This window comes from Abrus precatorius, unplaced genomic scaffold (genome assembly GCF_003935025.1).
Source record: "Abrus precatorius isolate BTA unplaced genomic scaffold, Abrus_2018 Scaffold3, whole genome shotgun sequence".
Lineage (NCBI taxonomy): Eukaryota > Viridiplantae > Streptophyta > Magnoliopsida > Fabales > Fabaceae > Abrus > Abrus precatorius.
In genome coordinates, this window is record NW_020874373.1 from 11470855 (window position 1) to 11491239 (window position 20385).

The 20385-nt window shown below is 28.3% G+C and overlaps 4 protein-coding genes across 4 annotated transcripts; 2 read left to right on the forward strand and 2 right to left on the reverse strand.

Moving 5' to 3' along the window:
• Positions 1-3142: 3142 nt before the first annotated feature.
• LOC113863339 (protein GAST1-like) lies at positions 3143-4450 on the forward strand. Its single transcript, XM_027496892.1, has 4 exons — positions 3143-3270; positions 3560-3631; positions 3803-3836; positions 4199-4450. The coding sequence occupies exons 1-4, from the start codon at positions 3202-3204 to the stop codon at positions 4378-4380; spliced, it is 357 nt and encodes a 118-aa protein (XP_027352693.1). The 5' UTR covers positions 3143-3201; the 3' UTR covers positions 4381-4450.
• Positions 4451-11090: 6640 nt separating this feature from the next.
• Positions 11091-11587, reverse strand: LOC113863546. Its single transcript, XM_027497174.1, has one exon. It carries the CDS (start codon positions 11544-11546, stop codon positions 11232-11234), a length of 315 nt encoding a protein of 104 aa, XP_027352975.1. The 5' UTR covers positions 11547-11587; the 3' UTR covers positions 11091-11231.
• A 3766-nt stretch (positions 11588-15353) lies between these two features.
• On the forward strand, positions 15354-17086 carry LOC113863852 (probable 2-oxoglutarate-dependent dioxygenase AOP1). The gene is made up of 3 exons (XM_027497606.1): positions 15354-15757; positions 15967-16288; positions 16709-17086. The coding sequence occupies exons 1-3, from the start codon at positions 15375-15377 to the stop codon at positions 16949-16951; spliced, it is 948 nt and encodes a 315-aa protein (XP_027353407.1). The 5' UTR covers positions 15354-15374; the 3' UTR covers positions 16952-17086.
• A 1570-nt stretch (positions 17087-18656) lies between these two features.
• On the reverse strand, positions 18657-20028 carry LOC113863854 (probable 2-oxoglutarate-dependent dioxygenase AOP1). The gene is made up of 3 exons (XM_027497608.1): positions 19661-20028; positions 19013-19337; positions 18657-18899 (listed from the first exon to the last, which is right to left on the reverse strand). Exons 1-3 carry the CDS (start codon positions 20026-20028, stop codon positions 18657-18659), a joined length of 936 nt encoding a protein of 311 aa, XP_027353409.1.
• Between the last annotated feature and the right edge of the window lie 357 nt (positions 20029-20385).

Sequence of the window (20385 nt, forward strand, 5' to 3'; positions counted from 1 at the left end):
CATGCGTATTTTTAACACTATCCAGAGTAGTTTTTACTCAATAAACATACAGTTACAAGAAATTTATAACAGCTAAACCAGACATGCAATTAATGTTGTTAAATTTAATAAACTAAGTTTGAGCCTCCAAGTGCTTTGATGAAAACTGTAACTATTGTAACGTGTTTTACATGTTTACGTCTGATCATTACATAACTCATGAAGGAAGAACAAAAATCAGTGAGGGTTGGTGCCATCAGCATATGCTACCACTAGAAAGTTTCTTTTCAATCAATTCAGGTCTATCTGTTTATCTTCAGTTATATATTTTGTTCTGTTCTTTTCCTCCCCGTCAAGAGGTGCAGCCACTATCTTCTTCAAATGAGAATGTGACCAAACAGAACAGGCCTAGTTCTTGGGCACTACGCGTCTCTGTCATCCTCGTCAACGACCACTATGTAATTTGATTAACGGAGTTGAATTTACTAACCCACTGAACTGAAACCACAAGACGTTAAGTTTCTGGTAAGTGGAGCATTCTGAATGTAAATACGCAATATTTCTGGATTCAGGTTACGTTCTCAGCTTCTGATTGCATCGTTTTAAGAAATAACCTCGTGACTAACAATGGAATACTTAGAAGTTTTGAACTAGTATGTCATGTCATTTGGTGGAGAAGACTGACATATTTTGATGTGGTTTTTAGTCAAAACCTTTTAAACCGTGCCGAATACAGACAAATGCTACTTCACGAGAGCCGTATAACAGAACAAACTGAATACCTAACCCTGTTGCTCTAACACTGGTTGAGATGGACGGCTAAACGCCTACAACTTTTTCTAATACATGAAAAACAGTATTTAATTGTACTTTTTTGTCTCCTCACTTCAGATTACGTGCAATTTTGGTTTCGTAATTTTTTCAATCAATTAAATTCTTAGTTTTAAAACTAAGCAAATTTGGTTCTTGATGATTTTTTATCTAACTAAAATTCATAATTTTTTTCTACTCAAAATTTCTTTTCATAATGTAAAATATCAATTCGTTTGCTTTTTATTAAGTTTTACTAAACTTCTTGATTCTAAACTTTGAAAAGTATTTTATGTCTCAATTCATGGTAAAATTTAAAATATTTGAATCGAAAATAATAATTTGTGGAGAAAAACATAATAAAGTGATTAAATTTGCTTAATTTTAAAATTAGATGGACGCATTCAGTTTTAAAAAAACTTAGGGACTATAATCATACATAATTAAAATTAGAGGAATTAAAAGTGTACTCAAGAAAAAAAAAAAAAAGATACTCCATACAGAAAAGAAAAAGGAAAGAAGAAAATGACAAAAAATGGAATAGGAAAAAACTATGTTTTCAAGTAATGGAGATCCAACAAATAGTATCACTAGTTTTACAAACGTGTTACTAGATGAGAGTTAGGAGGTATATGCAAGATGATCAATGCTTGAATTATGGATCTTGAAAAATCTCACATCCCTTTCCCCCTCTTCAATCCCTCTTCCCCTAATGACCCAAAAAAGAAAAGACGTGTTAGTTGACTCAATTCAATTGAGAAGTGCAAGAGTAACACGGAATTACTGTATAATGGAAAGGTCACTTTTCACATAACCAGCCGAAATAATTAATGGTTGCAACTGGAAAATCAAAGGGTAAAAAAATATCTATAATAAATGCATAAATTAGTTCACGGGAATGCTATTGAATATTGATTACTGGCAAGGATTCTCATACTGTGATGTCTGTATAAAGGACAAGGCAGAGCGAGAGTGAGAGGTTAGTGTATGGTATTTCCTAGTTCTTCTGTCGCGTTCTCAGTTAGTTACTCTGAGGGGGCATTGGGAAACCACATGGGAATGCACATGTGAAATGGTCACCTGTCCTTTTCATCCTAACAATTCACATGAAGTCACTCATCAGCCCCTAGTTTTAAGACTCAGCAATTCTTTCCATTCTAATATTTATTTTAATCCAAGCGTGTTATTTTACTTTTTAATTAACTAAAAAAATTATTTTATTTTATAATTTTATAAACTATTTATTTTAATCTTCCTTAATATAAAATATAAATGATAATAAAAAAAGAAGTGTAATAGGATTAAAGTAAGTTATTTTAAAAAAATTTAAAATGAAGTGAAATCTTCATATAAAGTTAAAGATTAAAATGATCAACACCCATAATTTTGAAGAATTAAAATTAGTATTTATTCAATTATTTAACATGCTTCTTTCATCTCTTTGGATCTTGTTTAAGACTCAGTACTTTCCTTGTCATGAACGCGGCTTCACCTTTTTAGATCAACTCACTGGCCTCAAAGAACTGATTTTCTACGTTCAAAATAAGACTGTTTGTTGGTACGATATAAACCGTGGATCAATGACAAGATATATCTAATGAATTATGTTGCACCACGTGATTAATTGTAGTGATTTTGATCGCAGAGAATCTAGATGTCATTTCATAGCAATTTGACTGCAGTAAAAATTTTGAAAGCTGAAATCCTTCTCAACATTCATGCACTTGAATATTAAATCGACCCCAAGATCCCATGTTTAAGAAATCTGAGCCTTTTCCACTTGAGCCAACACATGTTAGTTAGATAGCCTTTTCATCTCCATGCTATTTGTACATTCAATTGAGAAGAGAAGGGGGCTTAAGAAACTACATTATAAGGAGCGGCGAAAAGCTCATAAATAATTGTTGTGGCAAAGGTGGATAATGTGGAAGTGTAGGGAAGGGTATGGTTGTAATTGTCTTTGTCTGCATAGAGTCTGGAATTGTCTTTTTGGGAACACAAATGTTGGATTTTTGCTATCTAAAACTAAAACAACAACCAGCAGATTGGAATCTTTCCACCATTGATTTGAATTAGTTACATTTATAAACTACTTTAATGCAAACTAGGGTAATAATTGCTAATTATGTTGAGGTAGAGCTAGTTTTCTATGGCTCAAAATCTCTAGTAAACTGTTCCTGTGATATAAACAATAAAAAAAAAAAAAGGATAAATAAATAGTTATTCTCACTTTAGAGGAACTAAATCCATAGCTAACATAGTTACATATTGGCACATTTCATCTATAAAATAGCCTGAAATATCATGTGCCTATAAGTACGTATATCCACTAGTTCTTGAAGACCACACATGTGATAACTGCTCTTTATTTCAGCTTTTTTTGGTTTGTTTATGCGGCGTCCATTTTGAGCAATGGCGAGAAAACTATGCATCATTACACTATGCCTAGTTCAAATGCTGCTGCTTCTTGTAGAAAACCATGTAAGTCACAACAAATCTTATAGTTTTCTTTCTCATTCTGATAACTTCAAGTGCAGCTTTAATACTCTTGTTCTGTTCTAAGCTCTACATTGATACTTCCACTTGGAAATTCATCTATTTTTTTTGTCACAAGAAACCACTTCGCCTTTTCAAATTGTAGTTAATGTGGGACACCTGGCCATGTTTGAGTTTAGTTTGTTAATCTTGTTCATTTTGAGTTTTGCGAGACATGACATTCGTTATTTGAATTACTATAAATTAATTCGGTATATAATAATTATGCTTTCAGGCTGAGATCATTGTGTCTACCATTGAAGCTCCAGCTCCACAGCCTAGCAAAAACACTACCCACTTTCCCAATGTGAGTTATCTTTTTCGTTTTTGGGTACAATGTGAGAATTTTCTTTGATTCTGTTTTTGGTTTGGCCAATTTTGCTTACTGCATACTTCATAATTTACATTCTTCTTAGATGTATACTGTATATCGATTTCATTTTGTGTTAATTTCATTGTTTTTTCTTCTGAATTTCAGCATGGCATCACTGAAGGCAGTCTTCAACCAGAAGGTAGGAATTAAGGACATGTTATCAGATCAAAGTAGCTTCTATCACAAATTCACAACTAATAGGTGCCAAAAAAAGGGTCTTATTTCTTTGAAAAAATCTTAAATTCAAACCATATAAAGATGCTAAAACTCAAGGAACTGATTAATGATAAATGGTTAATGAAATTATTTTAACAAATTTCGTTAACTAGTTATCATTTATCAGTTCTTGCATTTAACGCTATTTCGACCACGGCCTTTTTTTTAACAATTCTTTCTCCCTTTTATTTCTTTCTTTCTTTCCATTTTTTTCATTTGTATTTGTTTTAAACTTTGATGATATAATCATTATGGGTGCACATTGTTGAATGCATCGAACTGAAGAATGTGGCCCACGTTGCACGGCTAGATGCTCAAAGACACAATACAAGAAGCCGTGCATGTTCTTCTGCCAGAAGTGTTGTGCCAAGTGCTTGTGTGTGCCTCCTGGAACTTATGGCAACAAGCAGGTTTGCCCTTGCTACAACAATTGGAAGACCAAAAGGGGAGGACCCAAATGCCCCTGAAAGTTATAACATCACCTTCTAAGTGTCTTACTTCATTTCTACCATTCCATGTATACAAGCACTACGTACCTACGAGATTGAAAGTGCCTTAGTTTAACTACGTTTGGTCTTTGTGTGTTTTTAGATTCTGCCTCAGGGAATAAGACAGAACACTTCCCGTATATAAGGCACACAATGCAAATAATGTGTCTTCCTAGTTATGAAAAATTTAATGATAGAATGTTATACATTAGTATTAATATATATGCTCCAAATTTTGTCCCCAACAATGATCTTATTTATATTTAATAGGATTGTGTAAAAGATACATGTGTTCTAGGAAATAAAATAAAATATATATATTCAGAAACTGTTGTTGGGAAAGGCTTTAAGAGACAAAATATATATACTCAGAATTTTGTTGCCCACAAAGAACCTATTTGTATTGAACAAGATTGCCTTAGGAAAAGATAACTGTGATCCATATTCTTGTTTATACAAAAAAGAATAAATGTATTATTACATGCTAGTTTTATGTATTCAGCTAACTTATGGGGCAGAGCCGAAGCAATATCAAAATCATAAACTATAAGCTCTTCAGCACTACGGTAAAAACAATGTTATTAAACGAAGTTTTGTGATGTCTTTTTTGCTTTGCTTCTAGTTTTACTATAGGCTAGTTTTTCTTTGTTTTCTCTTTTTTATTACATTATATATTATATTTTTGTTATTTTTTTCGCTTATTTTTTCTTATCTCTCTTTTCTTTTACCCATTTAATATCTCAAAATGAGTTGTGATAGAATCATTTTCCCAAATTAAAAGGACGGAAAACTCACCAATGCATCATTTGGCTGAAAAAAAGAAGAAAGTGTAATGCCATATCCTCCTATTATAAGTTCTTAATAATCTTCTTAATATTTTCTTTAATTATGTATTAAATAAAAATATAAATGTATTTAATGTCTTAAAATATAAAAGGTATTCAATTCTTTCTTTATTTAACAAGTAGAAATTTTTTAAAAGGATTTTATAGAAAAATTTTAAATTATTCAATAATGAGAGAATGAAAAAAATGGATATAACTCGTGATAGAAAGTGTGAGTGAAAAATATAAGAGTTGTTTAATTTATAACATGATAAAATTTAATTAAAAAGTCACATGAATGAAAACTGATAATGCAAGTTTAATTTTTGGTTTTAAAAAATGTTAAATAGTTTTAAATAGAAAAAAGTAATACATCAAATTAATTAATTTTTAAAATTATGAGTACCAATCTATTTGGTTCTTATATATATATATAAAAGGATCGTATATGGTCTATAAAGTTATTGAAGAATGACCATTTTTATTCTTATTGTTACAAAAATGACCGTCATTTTAATGCTTAATAATGATTAAAATATTTATATTTGATAGTTTTAAAAATTAATTTTAGGTATCGTGGTTATTAAATGAGAAATAATAGTAAATTTTATTTTTTAAAATACATTTTTTTTGTAATTGATCAATATTTTAAGAAGTTAAAACATATGCCTCTAAATTGATAATTATATATATATAATCTTAAAAATATAAAAAAATATTAATTAATTAATTAATTAATTTAATAATTTGAAGAATTTAAAGGCATAAAAAGTAAAAAATTTAATTATTTTTTCACTTACTTTCATTTTTTAAATAAATTGACTAATTATAATAAGTGTGTTGAAGAGTGTATTCATATATTATTAGTGTTGTTCAAAGTAAACTGTTATGATATTGAAATCTTAAAAACTAATTAGAATGTATGATTCTTATATTAGTTATTATAAACATAATTTTTTTTTCTTATATGAAAATTTATGATTAAATGATAGTATATATTTTTATTTTATTAGTGTATTTAAATTATATATTTTTTTTAAAAAAATGATAAAATATAATAAGTATGTTGAAGTGTATATTTAAAATAGCGTATTTTTATCATTCTTTAAAGTGAAATTATTACGGTACGAAAATCTCAAAAACCAGAATATTGAAATTACATATTGCAATTAAAAACCAAGAACAAAATTAACGTGCTTTTCACTTAGTTTGGATGGTAGGAAATTTAACATTTTCCTTGGTTTATACTAAAGAAGCTGTGAAAAATGAACAGGGGCAGGGAATGGACCATGGGGGACGACTGATACAAGGAATTTTATTTTATTTTAAAATATTAAATAATAAAAATATGTTTTATCAAGAAAATTATTATAATAAAAAACCTACTTTTTCATTAATTTTAATTTGGTATAAATATTTTAAATGTAATTATTTTTTAATTTTTATTCATTCAAATAAGTAAAAATAATTTTTTTTATCATTTCCTTTCCTTTTATTTTAATTCATTCAAACATAAAATATTTTTTTACTTTATTTTTTATTTTTTTCTTTTTCTTCATCTATTTTCTCTCTATTTTACCTTTCATCCAAATGGAGCCTATGTGACCTATGGACAAAAATGAAAAAAAAAAAAATTACATTATATTTATTACTTGTATATTTATAAGAATTTAATTACAATTTGTTATGAAATAATTTTAACAACTTTTGTGTGAAAGCTTTTGTATCAAATTATATCGTTTAAAAACTAGCAAGTGTGGAGTAGCTAAATGATAAGAGAAAAACAAGTTTTGATCAAGAGAATAAATTGAAAATTATATTAAAAAATAAGAAGTTTTGTTAACTAGTGTGTAATATATTATTTAAAAAATTCTAAAAGTATTTAAATATTGATAGAGAAATAAACAGTATTTTTAAAATTCTTAATGTGAATTTTTAAAGAGAACTGAGATTTAAAATTTTCTAACATAAAGAGTTTGAAAGTTGATCTATAGAAATTTAAAGAACATCTCTTTTACTCTTTCTTTTTTTATTTCATCCCTTTTCAAGTCTCATTTTTATTTAAGTGAGTTTAACTTTTATTTAAATAAAAATGAGATTTTTAAACTAAGTGAAGCTAACATTTTTTTATTTGTTGCATGAAGTAAAATAAAAATGTTATTTTCAAAAGTTTTTAAACATTGTAGACCATCGATTAAGATTAGATGGTTAAAAATAAAAAATAAAAAACTAATTATATAAATTAAATTTATAAAATAATACATTAATAATTTTATGTATGTTTGTATTTCTCATTTTCTTTTTTGTCTTTTTTATTTTCTTCTTCTTTTATTTTTATCTCATCAATTTTTTTCTGTGGCTATAAGTTATAATTCATAGCATTAAAGATTCACAAATATAAAAAAACACTAAAAAAAAATTAAAAACGTTGAAATTTTGAAATCTAGTTTTTTAAATCTTTTCAAGAGTTTGGATAAATCTCGAAGATATTAAAAAATTATGTCCTTTTTAAGTTTATGACATTAAATATAATAATATTAAAAAAATTTCACTACTTCTATGTCAGGTCTACCAAAGAATAGCATTTTTTACGTCACTACTTCCATAATCAATTTTCTTAAAAAATTGATGTAAAAAGTATATTTAAAAAAAAATGTAATTTTCTACTTCTCTTAAAGAACTTATATAAAAGGTTACATTTTTTCTTTTAAAAAAATTATATTCTATATCAAAGAGTTTTCATAATGATTGTGATGGATAAAAATAAAAAAGGGAATAAGAAGGAGGTAAGAGAATAGGATGTGATAGAAAATAGCATTTTTTAAATTTTTTTTTTATCTTCTCCTAACAACCGTTCATCTTCTTAAATAGTTTAGAATCAATATTAAAATTTAAAAAATTCTAATAAAATCAATATTATTTATACATATTTCTGTCTATCATATTATAGGTAATTTATGCTTATAATATAATATTAAAAATTCTTTGACTTCTGTGTTTATAAAAGAAAAATCAGCAATTAAAAGAAAAAATTAGAGTCTCTGGGTCAATAACGGTATAAATATAAAAATAGAATAATTTCCTTTTTTTATCTTTTATGACTAAGATTTAATACAGATTATTTGTATAATTTTTTTCTCTTTCAATTCTAACAATTGATTTACAAGAAAATTAAATCAATAATCTTAAATAATTTATAGTTTATTTATTTAAAAGCATTATTTTTTAATTTTTTACTTTTCAAAGTAAATGGAAACTTAGCCTCGCTCTTTCTGGCAAAATCTAAAGTGTTGAAGTAATTTAATACATGAGAGCGAATAGAAAAAAGTCTGAATTTTCGCATGAACCTAAGAAAATCCAGATCCATAATCGTCATTTGAGTTTTACGTGGAAACCTTGATATTATTAACGGTTATAATCATTCATCGAAAGTTGTGTCCTAAAGTTTTCATATTATTTGTCATTTTCGATCAAACAAGGAGGCATCACATCTCCTTAACAAGGTGCGAATAGTGTTTATAGACAATTATTAGGAAGACTTGTTTTTAATATGACATGTCTGAATATTCAAAGAGTGAAGTACTTGCAGATTTATATTTTGGAATACGAATTTGAATCTTTACAAGGTTGATGCATACATTTTTCTAACATACTTTTTTTTATCATTTAAGATTTATAAAAAGTATCAAATCAACACTAAAATTTATGTATTTTGTTTAAATTTTTAATATATTTGAATGATAAAAATATATTTAAACGGGTATTTAAGTTATGTTAAAAATTATGATTTAGTTTTATAATACATAAACAATCGTAGAAGTAGTACCACATGAGAGTGTGCGTCATTGGAACGCAAAGCAAAATAATTGGCTTGATAAGTAAGTAGACAGAAACCACATAAATTGGAAAGATAGTTTTGCCTTTCACCCACACGATTTACTTTTCATGAGTTGGCTTTGTTAGGTGGCACATACTCTTAATGCTAATTCCTACCAACCCATGACCCATTGTCATGTCACCAAAGCATGCAAGATCTTTTGGCACAACTCATGGTCCTCCGTCATTCTTATTCCTTTTCTTTCGGTTTTCGATTATTCATATTTATATATCATATTCCACATCTTATTAATTCATATAGTCAGACAATTATTTCATTCTTCTTCCTTCTTTTCACAAACAATAATCATTTAATATTCATACACTTATTATTCATTTGATTTAAATTTCAGTAGAGTTAATTTAACTCAATTTAAAATAATTCTTATATTTTGTCTAGTTTTTAATTTTAATTTTTATATAAAAAATTGTTATTTTAAATTTTACATAAAAGTAATTATGAAGAGGTCCTTCACTTAAATTTGCCACTGTTATAATGGTATTAATATTTGATAATATTTTTTCTTTTAATTTTTATATAAAATAAATTAACACTTTGTTTTTATATTTGTATGAAAATATTTTTATATTTTAGTTTCTTTACCCAGCAATACTATAATATTTATAATATCAACAAACAAACAGCAGGAACAAATTTATTTATTTATTCATGTTGAGACTAAAGTATAAAATAATTTTATGTAGTAACTAAACTTAGAAAGAATGTTACGTGTAAGGACTAAATTTAAAGTTTAACTGACTTATTTTTAAAAAAATAATCTTGAATCATTGAACATAATTAAGAACCTGTATAATTTATGTGAATCACACATTTTTATTATAACTTGTATTTTTTTATTAAAAAATACAATAAATATTTTTCGAACAATAAAACAAATAAGTCGGTACATATTTAAGATTATTTATTCCAAACATCATTGGCCTAATTCGCTGTTATATCGAATTGGTCGGCTAAAGATTACGAAACTTAGATAATATTATGGTCAACTTTATGTAAAATAGTATATATTGAAACCTTAAATTTTTTGTATCAGTCCAGTCTCTACAAAAACGGAATCATTGTTTACGCAAGATGTTTGATGAATAAATTAATGCAAAATAACACCAGTACTGCTAAGCTAAGTAGATTATATTTTCTTCTAGTAAAGCATATTCTTTTTTTATCAAAGAAGCATATTCTTTTTACAAGATACTGTGGTATATTATACACGATGCTACTTCCATTTTCTAGAGAATCTTACTAACTACTAAGGCTTTTTAACAATTTCGTTTTACCCCTGAAAAATATAACAATTTTATTGACCTCAACTCTTTTATTTTATATTAAGTATACAATTATTATTATTATTATTTATTCAAAACATTTATTATATAAAACTTCAACTTAGGAACAGAAATTAATAATTTTTTGGTTTAACTAATAGGGCAACACGTGCGTGATTAAACAGTTTACTATGTATGTAAAAATGATTAAGATCGCAGAAGCATATTGGTGGGATATTCGCATTGTGTTCCAGAAGTAGCAGTCTGCGTATGTTGCACGCCGAGAGGTTTGGCAATTGGCATGACGGCATGTTCTCGCACGTTGATTTTTGTTCATTTTTCTGTGTTTTCTTTTCACATGTGTCGCTATTCAATTGTTGGAAGAGTTGAATAATGTTTGATGTGATGGACAATTCAGAACCGCGATGGCTGAAGCAAACCAATCTTGACTTTGCCCATTTAAATTAATTCCACACAACATCGTTGACTAATAGAGAGACACACTCTTGAATTTTCAATTTGATTTGGGCACATGCATTGTACCCAATTTTCTAGTATTTGTCCAATTTTCTTTTCCTTAGAAACTTGGAAGCAAGCATAGAGTTGTATCATTCGTTTGTTTGGCAAGGGAAAAAAGATTGAAGGAGGCAGAGAAATGAAGTGAAGAACATACAATATCCGAACACAAGCTTCAATTTTATTGATTTTCATCCTCTATAAAGTAGGACCTTTGCGGTGGTGTGGCGTAAACTAAGTAAAATATTAACGAAAAGCAACATAGAGAAAAAGCAAAGGGATTAGGAAGTCCCTTAAATAATTTACATGGTCCTAAGCAAAAAAAGATGATTAAACAATTGAAGAGGGTTGATCATCATCTTCATCTTGAGCATTCCAAAGCAGCGAAGAGAGTGGGTGTGATGAGAAATTGGAGGGTTTGTTGTTGTGAACAGGAGCAAGAGAATGGTTGTTGTTAGCAAAAACAAGGGAAGTGGTGGTGGGTGGTAGTTGGGGGTGAAGATCTTGAGCATGAGCATGAGCATGAGCATGAGGATTTGAGGTTTGAATGGGAAGAAGAGAGGGTTTGGTGGAAGAGGGCTGTGGTTGGGGACGAGGGTAGAAGAGATCAGTGGGGAAGAAGTTGTATTGTTGAAGCCCAGCCATTCCTAAAGAGAAGACAATTACAAGAAAAAGAGTATCTAAGTTTTGTTTCTTAGAGCAATTGCTTTCGTTGGCGGTTGTATTTATAGACACACAAAAGACGTCAACGTTGTATTTTGGTTGCCTTGGGAATCAACAACGTTTCTTGGAGAAGGGGAAGCCGTCAGAATGCATTTTCTGAATTTTTCGTTACTTCCCTCCAATCCATCGATGTTAACAATTACCCTTTCCTTATTGCAATTCTTGTTTATAAGTATTCTAATGCTATTAATATTAATTTATATTATTTTTATCATATTACCTTATCATTATTTTTTTCTAAATATATATAATGTCTGAGGGTCCAGATAACAATTTCTGTTTGTTACACTTAATATCAATTTTTCTAAATTGCATATAATCTTAACTTGTCATATTTAATTTGATTAATTATGTTTTATTTTTATTTTTATAGTTATGCAAATTTAAAACCAGTGTATAAAATTAAGTAATTTTTTTTCTTTTGTCAATCTTCTTTTACACAACCTCAAATTATTTTTTGAATATTTAAGAGATCAGAATTGAGATATCAAATTAATTTCAAATTTTTAAAATAAAAAATTTAAAAGATTTTATACTATTAGGATAGAAAAGTTCGAAATTTTATTTCAATTAAAATTTAATATTTGTATTAGTGAGTTTTGAGTAAAATAATTAAATAATCTGTAAATATTTTAAATAAAAAATTGGAATATAAAATATAATAAAAAGCATGATAAATATATATAAATCCTTTTTTTATAAAAAAATTCTTTTTATTATTGTCTAAGGACATTAATTTTTAATTTGTGATTTGTTAGTCACCAAGCTTTCATACCAAGGTGAAGCTGAAGAGAGAGAGAGAGAGAAAACTCAAATTTATTGATATTTAAAGTATTTATGTGTTTACATATTTAATAATAGAACATTGATGAATAAAGATAATACTCGCAGTCTATTGTTTTTCCAATATTTCGTTGTATATTCATTCGACAAGTAAAGTACTACACATATACATGTATACAAAGACGAAAAAAACACACGAATAAGTTTGTAATATACAATTTTTAAATTTAAATATATTTTTAAAAATTATATATAAGAGACAAAATTAATATTGTTAACAATAGATAAATTTCATTTCAATTGATTTTTGATTTTGGCAGCAATTCCATACATATTATCCAAAGTTTTTACTCTTTTATTAAAATTGTTTTATAAGAAAATCACCACTTTAAACATATTCTTTTTATCTTTAAAAGTAATCTTTTTAATCAAATTTTAAAATAATAGTCATTTTACAATTTTAAGACAATTGATTTTTTCTTTCTATTTTACTTTTAAGATAATTCTTATTTTAAAACCTATTTTCTATCTTCTTTATTGTATATACAAAGTCTAGATAGTAAAAAATTCTTTTATATTAGAAAGTGAATTAAAAAGTTTACAAACATGTTAAATGACATATAACGATTGATATTTAAATAAATTTATTTATTAATTTATCATATAATAAATACTTTTCTATTAGAAAGTGAATTAAAAAAAATATAACTTTTTATTCATAAAAATGACAAATCAAAATTAACTTGGAAAAATAGAATAAATTCTTTTTTGTGGAATAGAAATAGGCAGAATGGTCAGATTCAGGACACAACACACAACTCACATTGGTTGGGCCACCCTGTAATCTTTGGGCCCCAATAAGTTATTATTTCAATATTTTTTAATACTATTCTAAAGTTTGTGGTAATTTCTTTTTGTACCTTTTTAAAAACTGTCACTCTTTTTCTATTTTTTGAAAATAAAATTTCAAAACGTACTAATTATTCTAAAAAATAAATTCTCTGAATTTAATATTAGAAATGTGGTTATGAAAACAGCTAAATTTCCATATGTAACAGTGTCTATTGTAAGAAGAAAAACCATAAGCCAATAGGGGGTGTGTGAGATTGTTTTTAGTGGTAAAATAGAAAAATATTATTCTATTGATTATTAAATTTATTTTACTTATCTTATCCGACCTTAGAAAAAGTAATACAAAACTAGGGCAGAAAGTAACATATTAAAAGAGTTGAGAATTGAATTATTGCTTACATAAATAGTTGTTTTTGTAAACATTAAATTTTGTTAAATTAACTATTTATTGGTGGGTTCGTTCCTCACAATAGTTTTTGGTATCCCTTGCTATGTTAGTTGAGTAAAATAAATGGCCAACATATTTTCCATAAAACCTATATGTAAATACCACTTCACCAAATTAATAATAAAAAAAGGGAAATAATTGTTTATCTTCTCTGTTAATAATGTCTACGTTGTTGCGAGATACATTCCTTTAAAGCACTGATCAAAGAAATAATTGAAATATTTAAATTTTTTTATTAAAAATACATAAAATATATTAAAATTACATATATGATATTTTTAATCAATATTTTTATGACACTGATTAGCTTCTTGCATACGTTATTAATTCAGTTAAAGGCACTTACCTCCTATATAGAATCTTGGAGGTTCTTAACTGAGTAAGAGTTTGAGTTGGGCCTCTGAATCCTTAGATGGGCCCAAGTCCTTCCATTGGTTTCAGCACGTTTACACTTTTTGGACTTCAATTTCCATTGCTTCGGAAACAACACAATCTTGACAAGTAATAATGCTACGATCGATAAATAGACAACTATTATTGGCAAATTTTTTTGTGTGAAAACCAAAAATATCTTATTTTTATTTTCGTTCCAGTTTGATTTCCATTTAAACTTACAACAAATACTACTAATATATTTTTTAAAATATTTTATTATTAATTAAAAATCATACCGAAACCATTAAAATAATGCAAACTTCATTTCTTACTTAGGGAGTCTCACATATAATTTAGCAAATTTCAATAAATTTAATTAATCATAACATATATATTAAAAGCAAATAGATAATCTTATGTTCAATATTAAAATGACAAGTATTTTTGAATTTTTTCAGTAAATATTGAATAAATAAAAGCTCTTCAATATTTATAAAACAATAAATAGATACACAATTTAGTGACTTATCGTACTCATAAGGGAATCAAATTTCATATTAAAAAAAACATTAACAAAATGTATTCCTATACATTTCTTTTTAAATTTATTAGTTTTCTTATTCTTTAGTGCCGTCATGCTTACCACGAAGCAATTATTTAAAATTTTTTGTCAAGATATGTGTTAACAGTGACCTTGATTCGAAAACTAATTATGAATTTTTTATAGTGGTTGTACGGTTAACAGAAAAAAGGTATCTTTTTTATCATTATTATTCAAGAAGAGAACAGAGGAGTGGTACAATTTTTTAACATATTTTATTTATTAATTAAAATTTATAAAAATATGAACAAAATTTATTAAACTAAGAGTAAAATTTACATTTTTTTTTAATAATTTGAACAATTTTATCTAATAATAAAAATATATTTAAAAAATTGTATAACATTTCTCTGTTCAAGAAATAAGCCTGAGCCAAACTGTGCAGGTTGGTCTAAAAACCAAACACAGATTATACAGATTTTAATTTAAAATACCACCTTGTTAAAATCTTGTTTAAAAAAGTTGAAAATAATAAATTTGTATTAAAAATACTTCAAAAAATTACAAGAACAAATACATATATATTTTAATAATAAAATTCTGGTTTTAATTATTCAACGTGGAACTAGTTAGCATCTTCTTTTAAGATATTGCACTTTCTTTCAACCCAAAGTTGCATGATAGAAATCAAATATAAATACGCGTGTTCCAGTTCCATCGATATACGGTAAGGGAGCAAAAACTAGGAAGGATGATGGTGTCAGAAACACAGGCTCAGGCGCCTCTACCTGTTATTGATTTCGCTGATGAAAACATGAAACCTGGTACTGACACATGGGTTTCATGTTGTAAAGTTGTGAGAAGTGCATTCGAGGATCACGGTGGATTCCTAGCACTCTACGACAAGGTTGATCCACTGCTCTATGACTCTGTCTTCTCTTCAATGGAACAACTCTTTGATCTTCCATTAGAAACAAAAATGCAACCCACCACTGATAAGCCTATCTATAGCTATGCTGGTCAACGCCCTGATATTCCTTTGTATGAATCCATGGCCATTGACAACCCATTAAGTGCAAAAGATTGCCACAAGTACACAACTATTATGTGGCCACAAGGGAATCACAGTTTCAGGTAATTAATCAACCGTTGGGTCAACAAAGTTCATTTAAAATTATGAAAGATGTTTATATCTTAAATTTTGGGTTTTAGCGTAACTAAACTTCAATAATCACTTTACCAGCTAATTTTGATAAACAATAATCACTTTACAAATGTGTTTAGTTAAATTGTTTATCAAAAGTTCCTTACTATGTTTCGGTGGATGTCCATTTTATTTTTAGTGAAAGTGTCAGTTCCTATACAAAGAAAGTGGCAGAATTAGATTACATTGTTAAGAGAATGGTGTTTGAAAGCTATGGGCTGGACAATCAGAAATGTGAGTCTTTGATTGAATCAACTGATTATGTGCTCAGATGCTACAAATACAGAACACCGAAGGTGGGTGAGACCAATGCAGGAGTGCATCCTCATACGGACTCAGGCTTCCTAACTATTCTGAATCAGAGGTTAAATGGCTTAGAAATACAATTGAAGGATGGAGAGTGGTTCCAGGTTGATGCCTCACCTTCTATGTTTGCTGTCTTGGCTGGTGATGCATTCATGGTAATTGTCTTTTCACCCTTTTACCTTCTTTTCTGAATAAATGATGTTCCTAAGAAATATTATTGATAGGCGATCCCCACACTCAATTGATTTATCTATGCCATCATAATTCAGCTCTAGATAATAGTTATTAAAATAGAAGACTCCAAACAATGCAAAATTACTATGAAATGGAAAATGATGCTAGCAAACTACTTTTTGTTTGCATGCTAACAATTTGTGATGCATAAACTTCTTAATTAATATTGTGTAACATTTGACTACATGATCTGGCAATTTGATTATTAACTAGCCCGTTAACTAAACTGATACGTGGTTAACAAAAAAGTGGTATACCTAATTCAAAGTGTACAAATTCTTTTGTGTGGATATCATTGCTGTTATGAATATCACTCTTCCATTAAAAGTTTCATTTTGCAGGTTTGGAGTAACGACAGGATACGAGGATGTATGCACCGAGTATTCATGAATTCAAATGTAGACAGATACTCCTTAGGGTTGCTTTCATATGCTGGTAAGGTGATGGAGCCACAGGAAGAGCTAGTGGATGAGGAACATCCTCTTCGTTACAAACCATTTGACCATTATGGATATCTTCGTTTCTTTCTCACTGAAGAAGCTGTAAAATCTGCATCTCGGATCAAAGCATATTGTGGTGTTTGAGGTGCACAAATTATGTATGATGATAGTGTATGTACGGTCTCTATGATATGAATATATCACAAAGTTAAAATGTGTATGCGTATTTTGGTGACTACTTTATGTTGTGTGTTTGTGGAATAAAAATCTTAAGTTTCTTTAGCTTCCAAGTATTTATGTGAAAGAGGCTTGTCATAATGTACTATGTGATCGAACTTTAAATTAATCAAATTTTACTTATGCTATTAAATCTGTCAAGTTGTGTTGATCCCTAGAAAAATGTCACTAGGGTGAGGTAGTTCACTAGGCGTTGGCCAGAAAAGAATGGTTTGATAGGGTTTTTTTTTTCTTGATTTTAAAAGAGGGCTATGCATGAAGAAGTCTTCCACAGACTTTTTATGTCTCACATTCTAACAGAAACCAAAAAGAGAACAGTATAAGGAACTGATAGACTGGTTAGTGACAAATGGAAATTATGTAATTGAGTAACTTACCAGAACTCAACACTGATGTCACTTCAACATCATCGTTAACGAAATTAGATGGGTTACAAAAATAATTAACTTATTAGACTAGGTAAAAATAATAGAGGATTAAAATAAAATGAAAAAATAAGTTCCATAAGAAATTAAATAAAATTAGGGGATTAAAATATTATTTTATCAATAAAATATTTTAAAATTGTGAAATAAAAGTGTACAAAACAACATGTTTGTTATAATATAAGCTTAAATTTGTCAACTTTATGAATATAAAACTTGTAAATACTGCCTCATAATTCTTTAAAGATTCCACACTTAAGAGAGAGTGTATTTTAAAAGATAAGGTAAATTTATAACTATTAATAAGAAAGTTAATGATTAAATTGAAATTAAATACATTTGTATAATAAATTATAAAATTTAAATCTCAATCATTAATTTTTTCATTAGTAGTTATAATCGTATATTATCTTTTAAAGTAAATCATCTTGATTGCAGAGTTATTGTAGGTGGTCATTCAATATACAATGTATCATGTAAATAAAACTACAAATTACGAAGTTTATCATTTTTACTGCGTTTTAATTGTTGTGACGAGCTAATTAAATAAATAATGCAAAACTTGTTAAGCATCGGAACAATTATAAAACACTTTTATCACATTTTTACGTTAAGTGTGAAAAACTGAATGAATCCTAGCATTAACTTGCGCAACTGTAACGGTCACAGAAACTGAAACAATTATAGATCTCTAAAATGTTCAATTTTGCGAACAATCTTCTTGCTCCAGTATTAGAAAGCCACATATTATCTTGCTTACGGATAAATGCTTGTAGTTTCCAATGTAAAATAAAAATAAAATAATTAAACTCATCTTTAGTGTTAGTTTTAAACATTTAAACTTAATAAATGTCTATTAAAAATATCATTTATTAAACTTCTATATTTTTATGATTAATATTTTTTAATAAAAATTTATTGATTTTAATTACTTATCATAAGTTAACATTTTTTTAAAACAAAGTATGACTGACTTGCTCTTGAATGTTGCAAATAGTGACGCACATGCTTTTATTTTAGAAACTGTAATACAAAGATGCATGTCCATATGATCGGAGAAGAGAGGTTCACAATTACACACACCATATTGCAAACTTGAATACAAACATTGTTTTATGAAAATCCATAGGGACTGGGTAGAGGGAGCACTAGTGTAACTTAATACACATACAATCATTGATTAAATCTCAGACTCCACAATAAACCTTCAGAGCATTTTTAACACCCTCAGAAGAACGAAGAAACTCCATGAACTCACTGTGGACATAGGGCTTAAAAAGCAAAGGATGCTCCTCTGTCACAAGCTCTTCTGGGGCTTCTATTATGACCCCTTGTTTTGGAACTGTGAACACTCCAAGAGAGAACCTTGTTTCATTTCCAATCATCATCACTCGGTGAATGGGTGCATGCACTTTGCCATTTGTCCATGCCTGCAACGTATTTCATTAGGCTCTTGCATTAATGATCATATTTTAAAGTGTCACATATTTTTTAAGATCATTTTCTAATTTCCTAGAGAAAATGGAATGTTTATAGAAATTACATGAAGGGCGTCCCCAGCAACAACCACGAAGCTATTTGATGATGAGGGCTTGTATTTGATCCACTCTCCACTTTTAGTCTGTAACTCTAAACCGTCAATTTGATTTTGACACAATATGGTAAATGTGTTCTTATCTGTGTGCTCTAATATGCCAACTTTTGCTTCATTAGTTTGAGGGCCTTTGTACTTGATAAGCCGTGTCAGGTAATGTGTTGAGTCCATGTGTTGGTCCAAATATTTTTCAACACCTAAACTCTCCAGAAACATCTTCCTAATAATCTGATCCAACCTTGTCACTTGCTCTGTGAAGGATTGTATATTGTTGCTGCCAAATAATTACCAAAAAATAGGGGTGAAAAGGTATTCTATTATTGGATGTTTTTTTTTTCAAATTTGAAGTCATAAATAATTACATTTGAACATTTGAATCACCATATAACTTCATACATAAAAGCACCTTTATAATGTAAAAAAAATGTTCTATTTCATTTGTTATACTAACGTGAATGTGTGATATAAGATTTATATCTTGTAATATATACAATTTTTCATGTGTTAAAAAATAAACAATATATTATCAGTGTCTCTAGAGATATATCTTTTAATGTGCGGTGTGTGAAATAAAAACTTATTATTTTTAATGCATACCTGAAATTTGGTTTTCCTTCTGGCCATAAGATTTTGAGTGAACTTTCCACGTTCTCATAAACATCTGCATCCTCAATTCCCAAACTCTCATAGAGTTGATGAGGCCCAAGATAACCATGGTAGGGCCTATTACCATGCACCAAACGTTGCTTGGTTTGTAAAGGAAGATTGAAAAGCTCTTCCTGTTCTACAAAAATGGCTTTGAGGAGGTCCAAAGGGACTTTATCAAACATGGCCTCAAAGCAACCATATTCTACAAGTGCTTTGTGGACTTGGTATTTCACTGATTCCCACTTTGCTTCATTCAATTCCAAGTCTTGAATGGAGAAGTTGATAACTGGAAGCTCCACTTTATTTTCTGATCCCATTTTTTTCCTCTTGATTCCTCTTCACTTAGTTAATAGATCTGGGAAGAAGATACTTGGACTGGGTAGTTTGAATAGTGTATGCACCAATACAATCTTCCTGATTATTTGTGTGATATGCACATGAAAAATAATGACAGGTAATAGCAATATAATAACTAATAGTAGTGGGTAAGAAAAAATGATTATTTGCTAAGGAATAAGAAATCGTGTGGCATAAAAATTTGCTGTTTTGCATAATATCGATTAATGTGCTGATTTGTCGGACTAATTTTATGGACCCGTGGATTCTTTGTTAGAGCTTTTGTTAAAAACTTGGTAATGGGGTTTTATTTGAATGGAGAACCGGGCCCCGTTTTT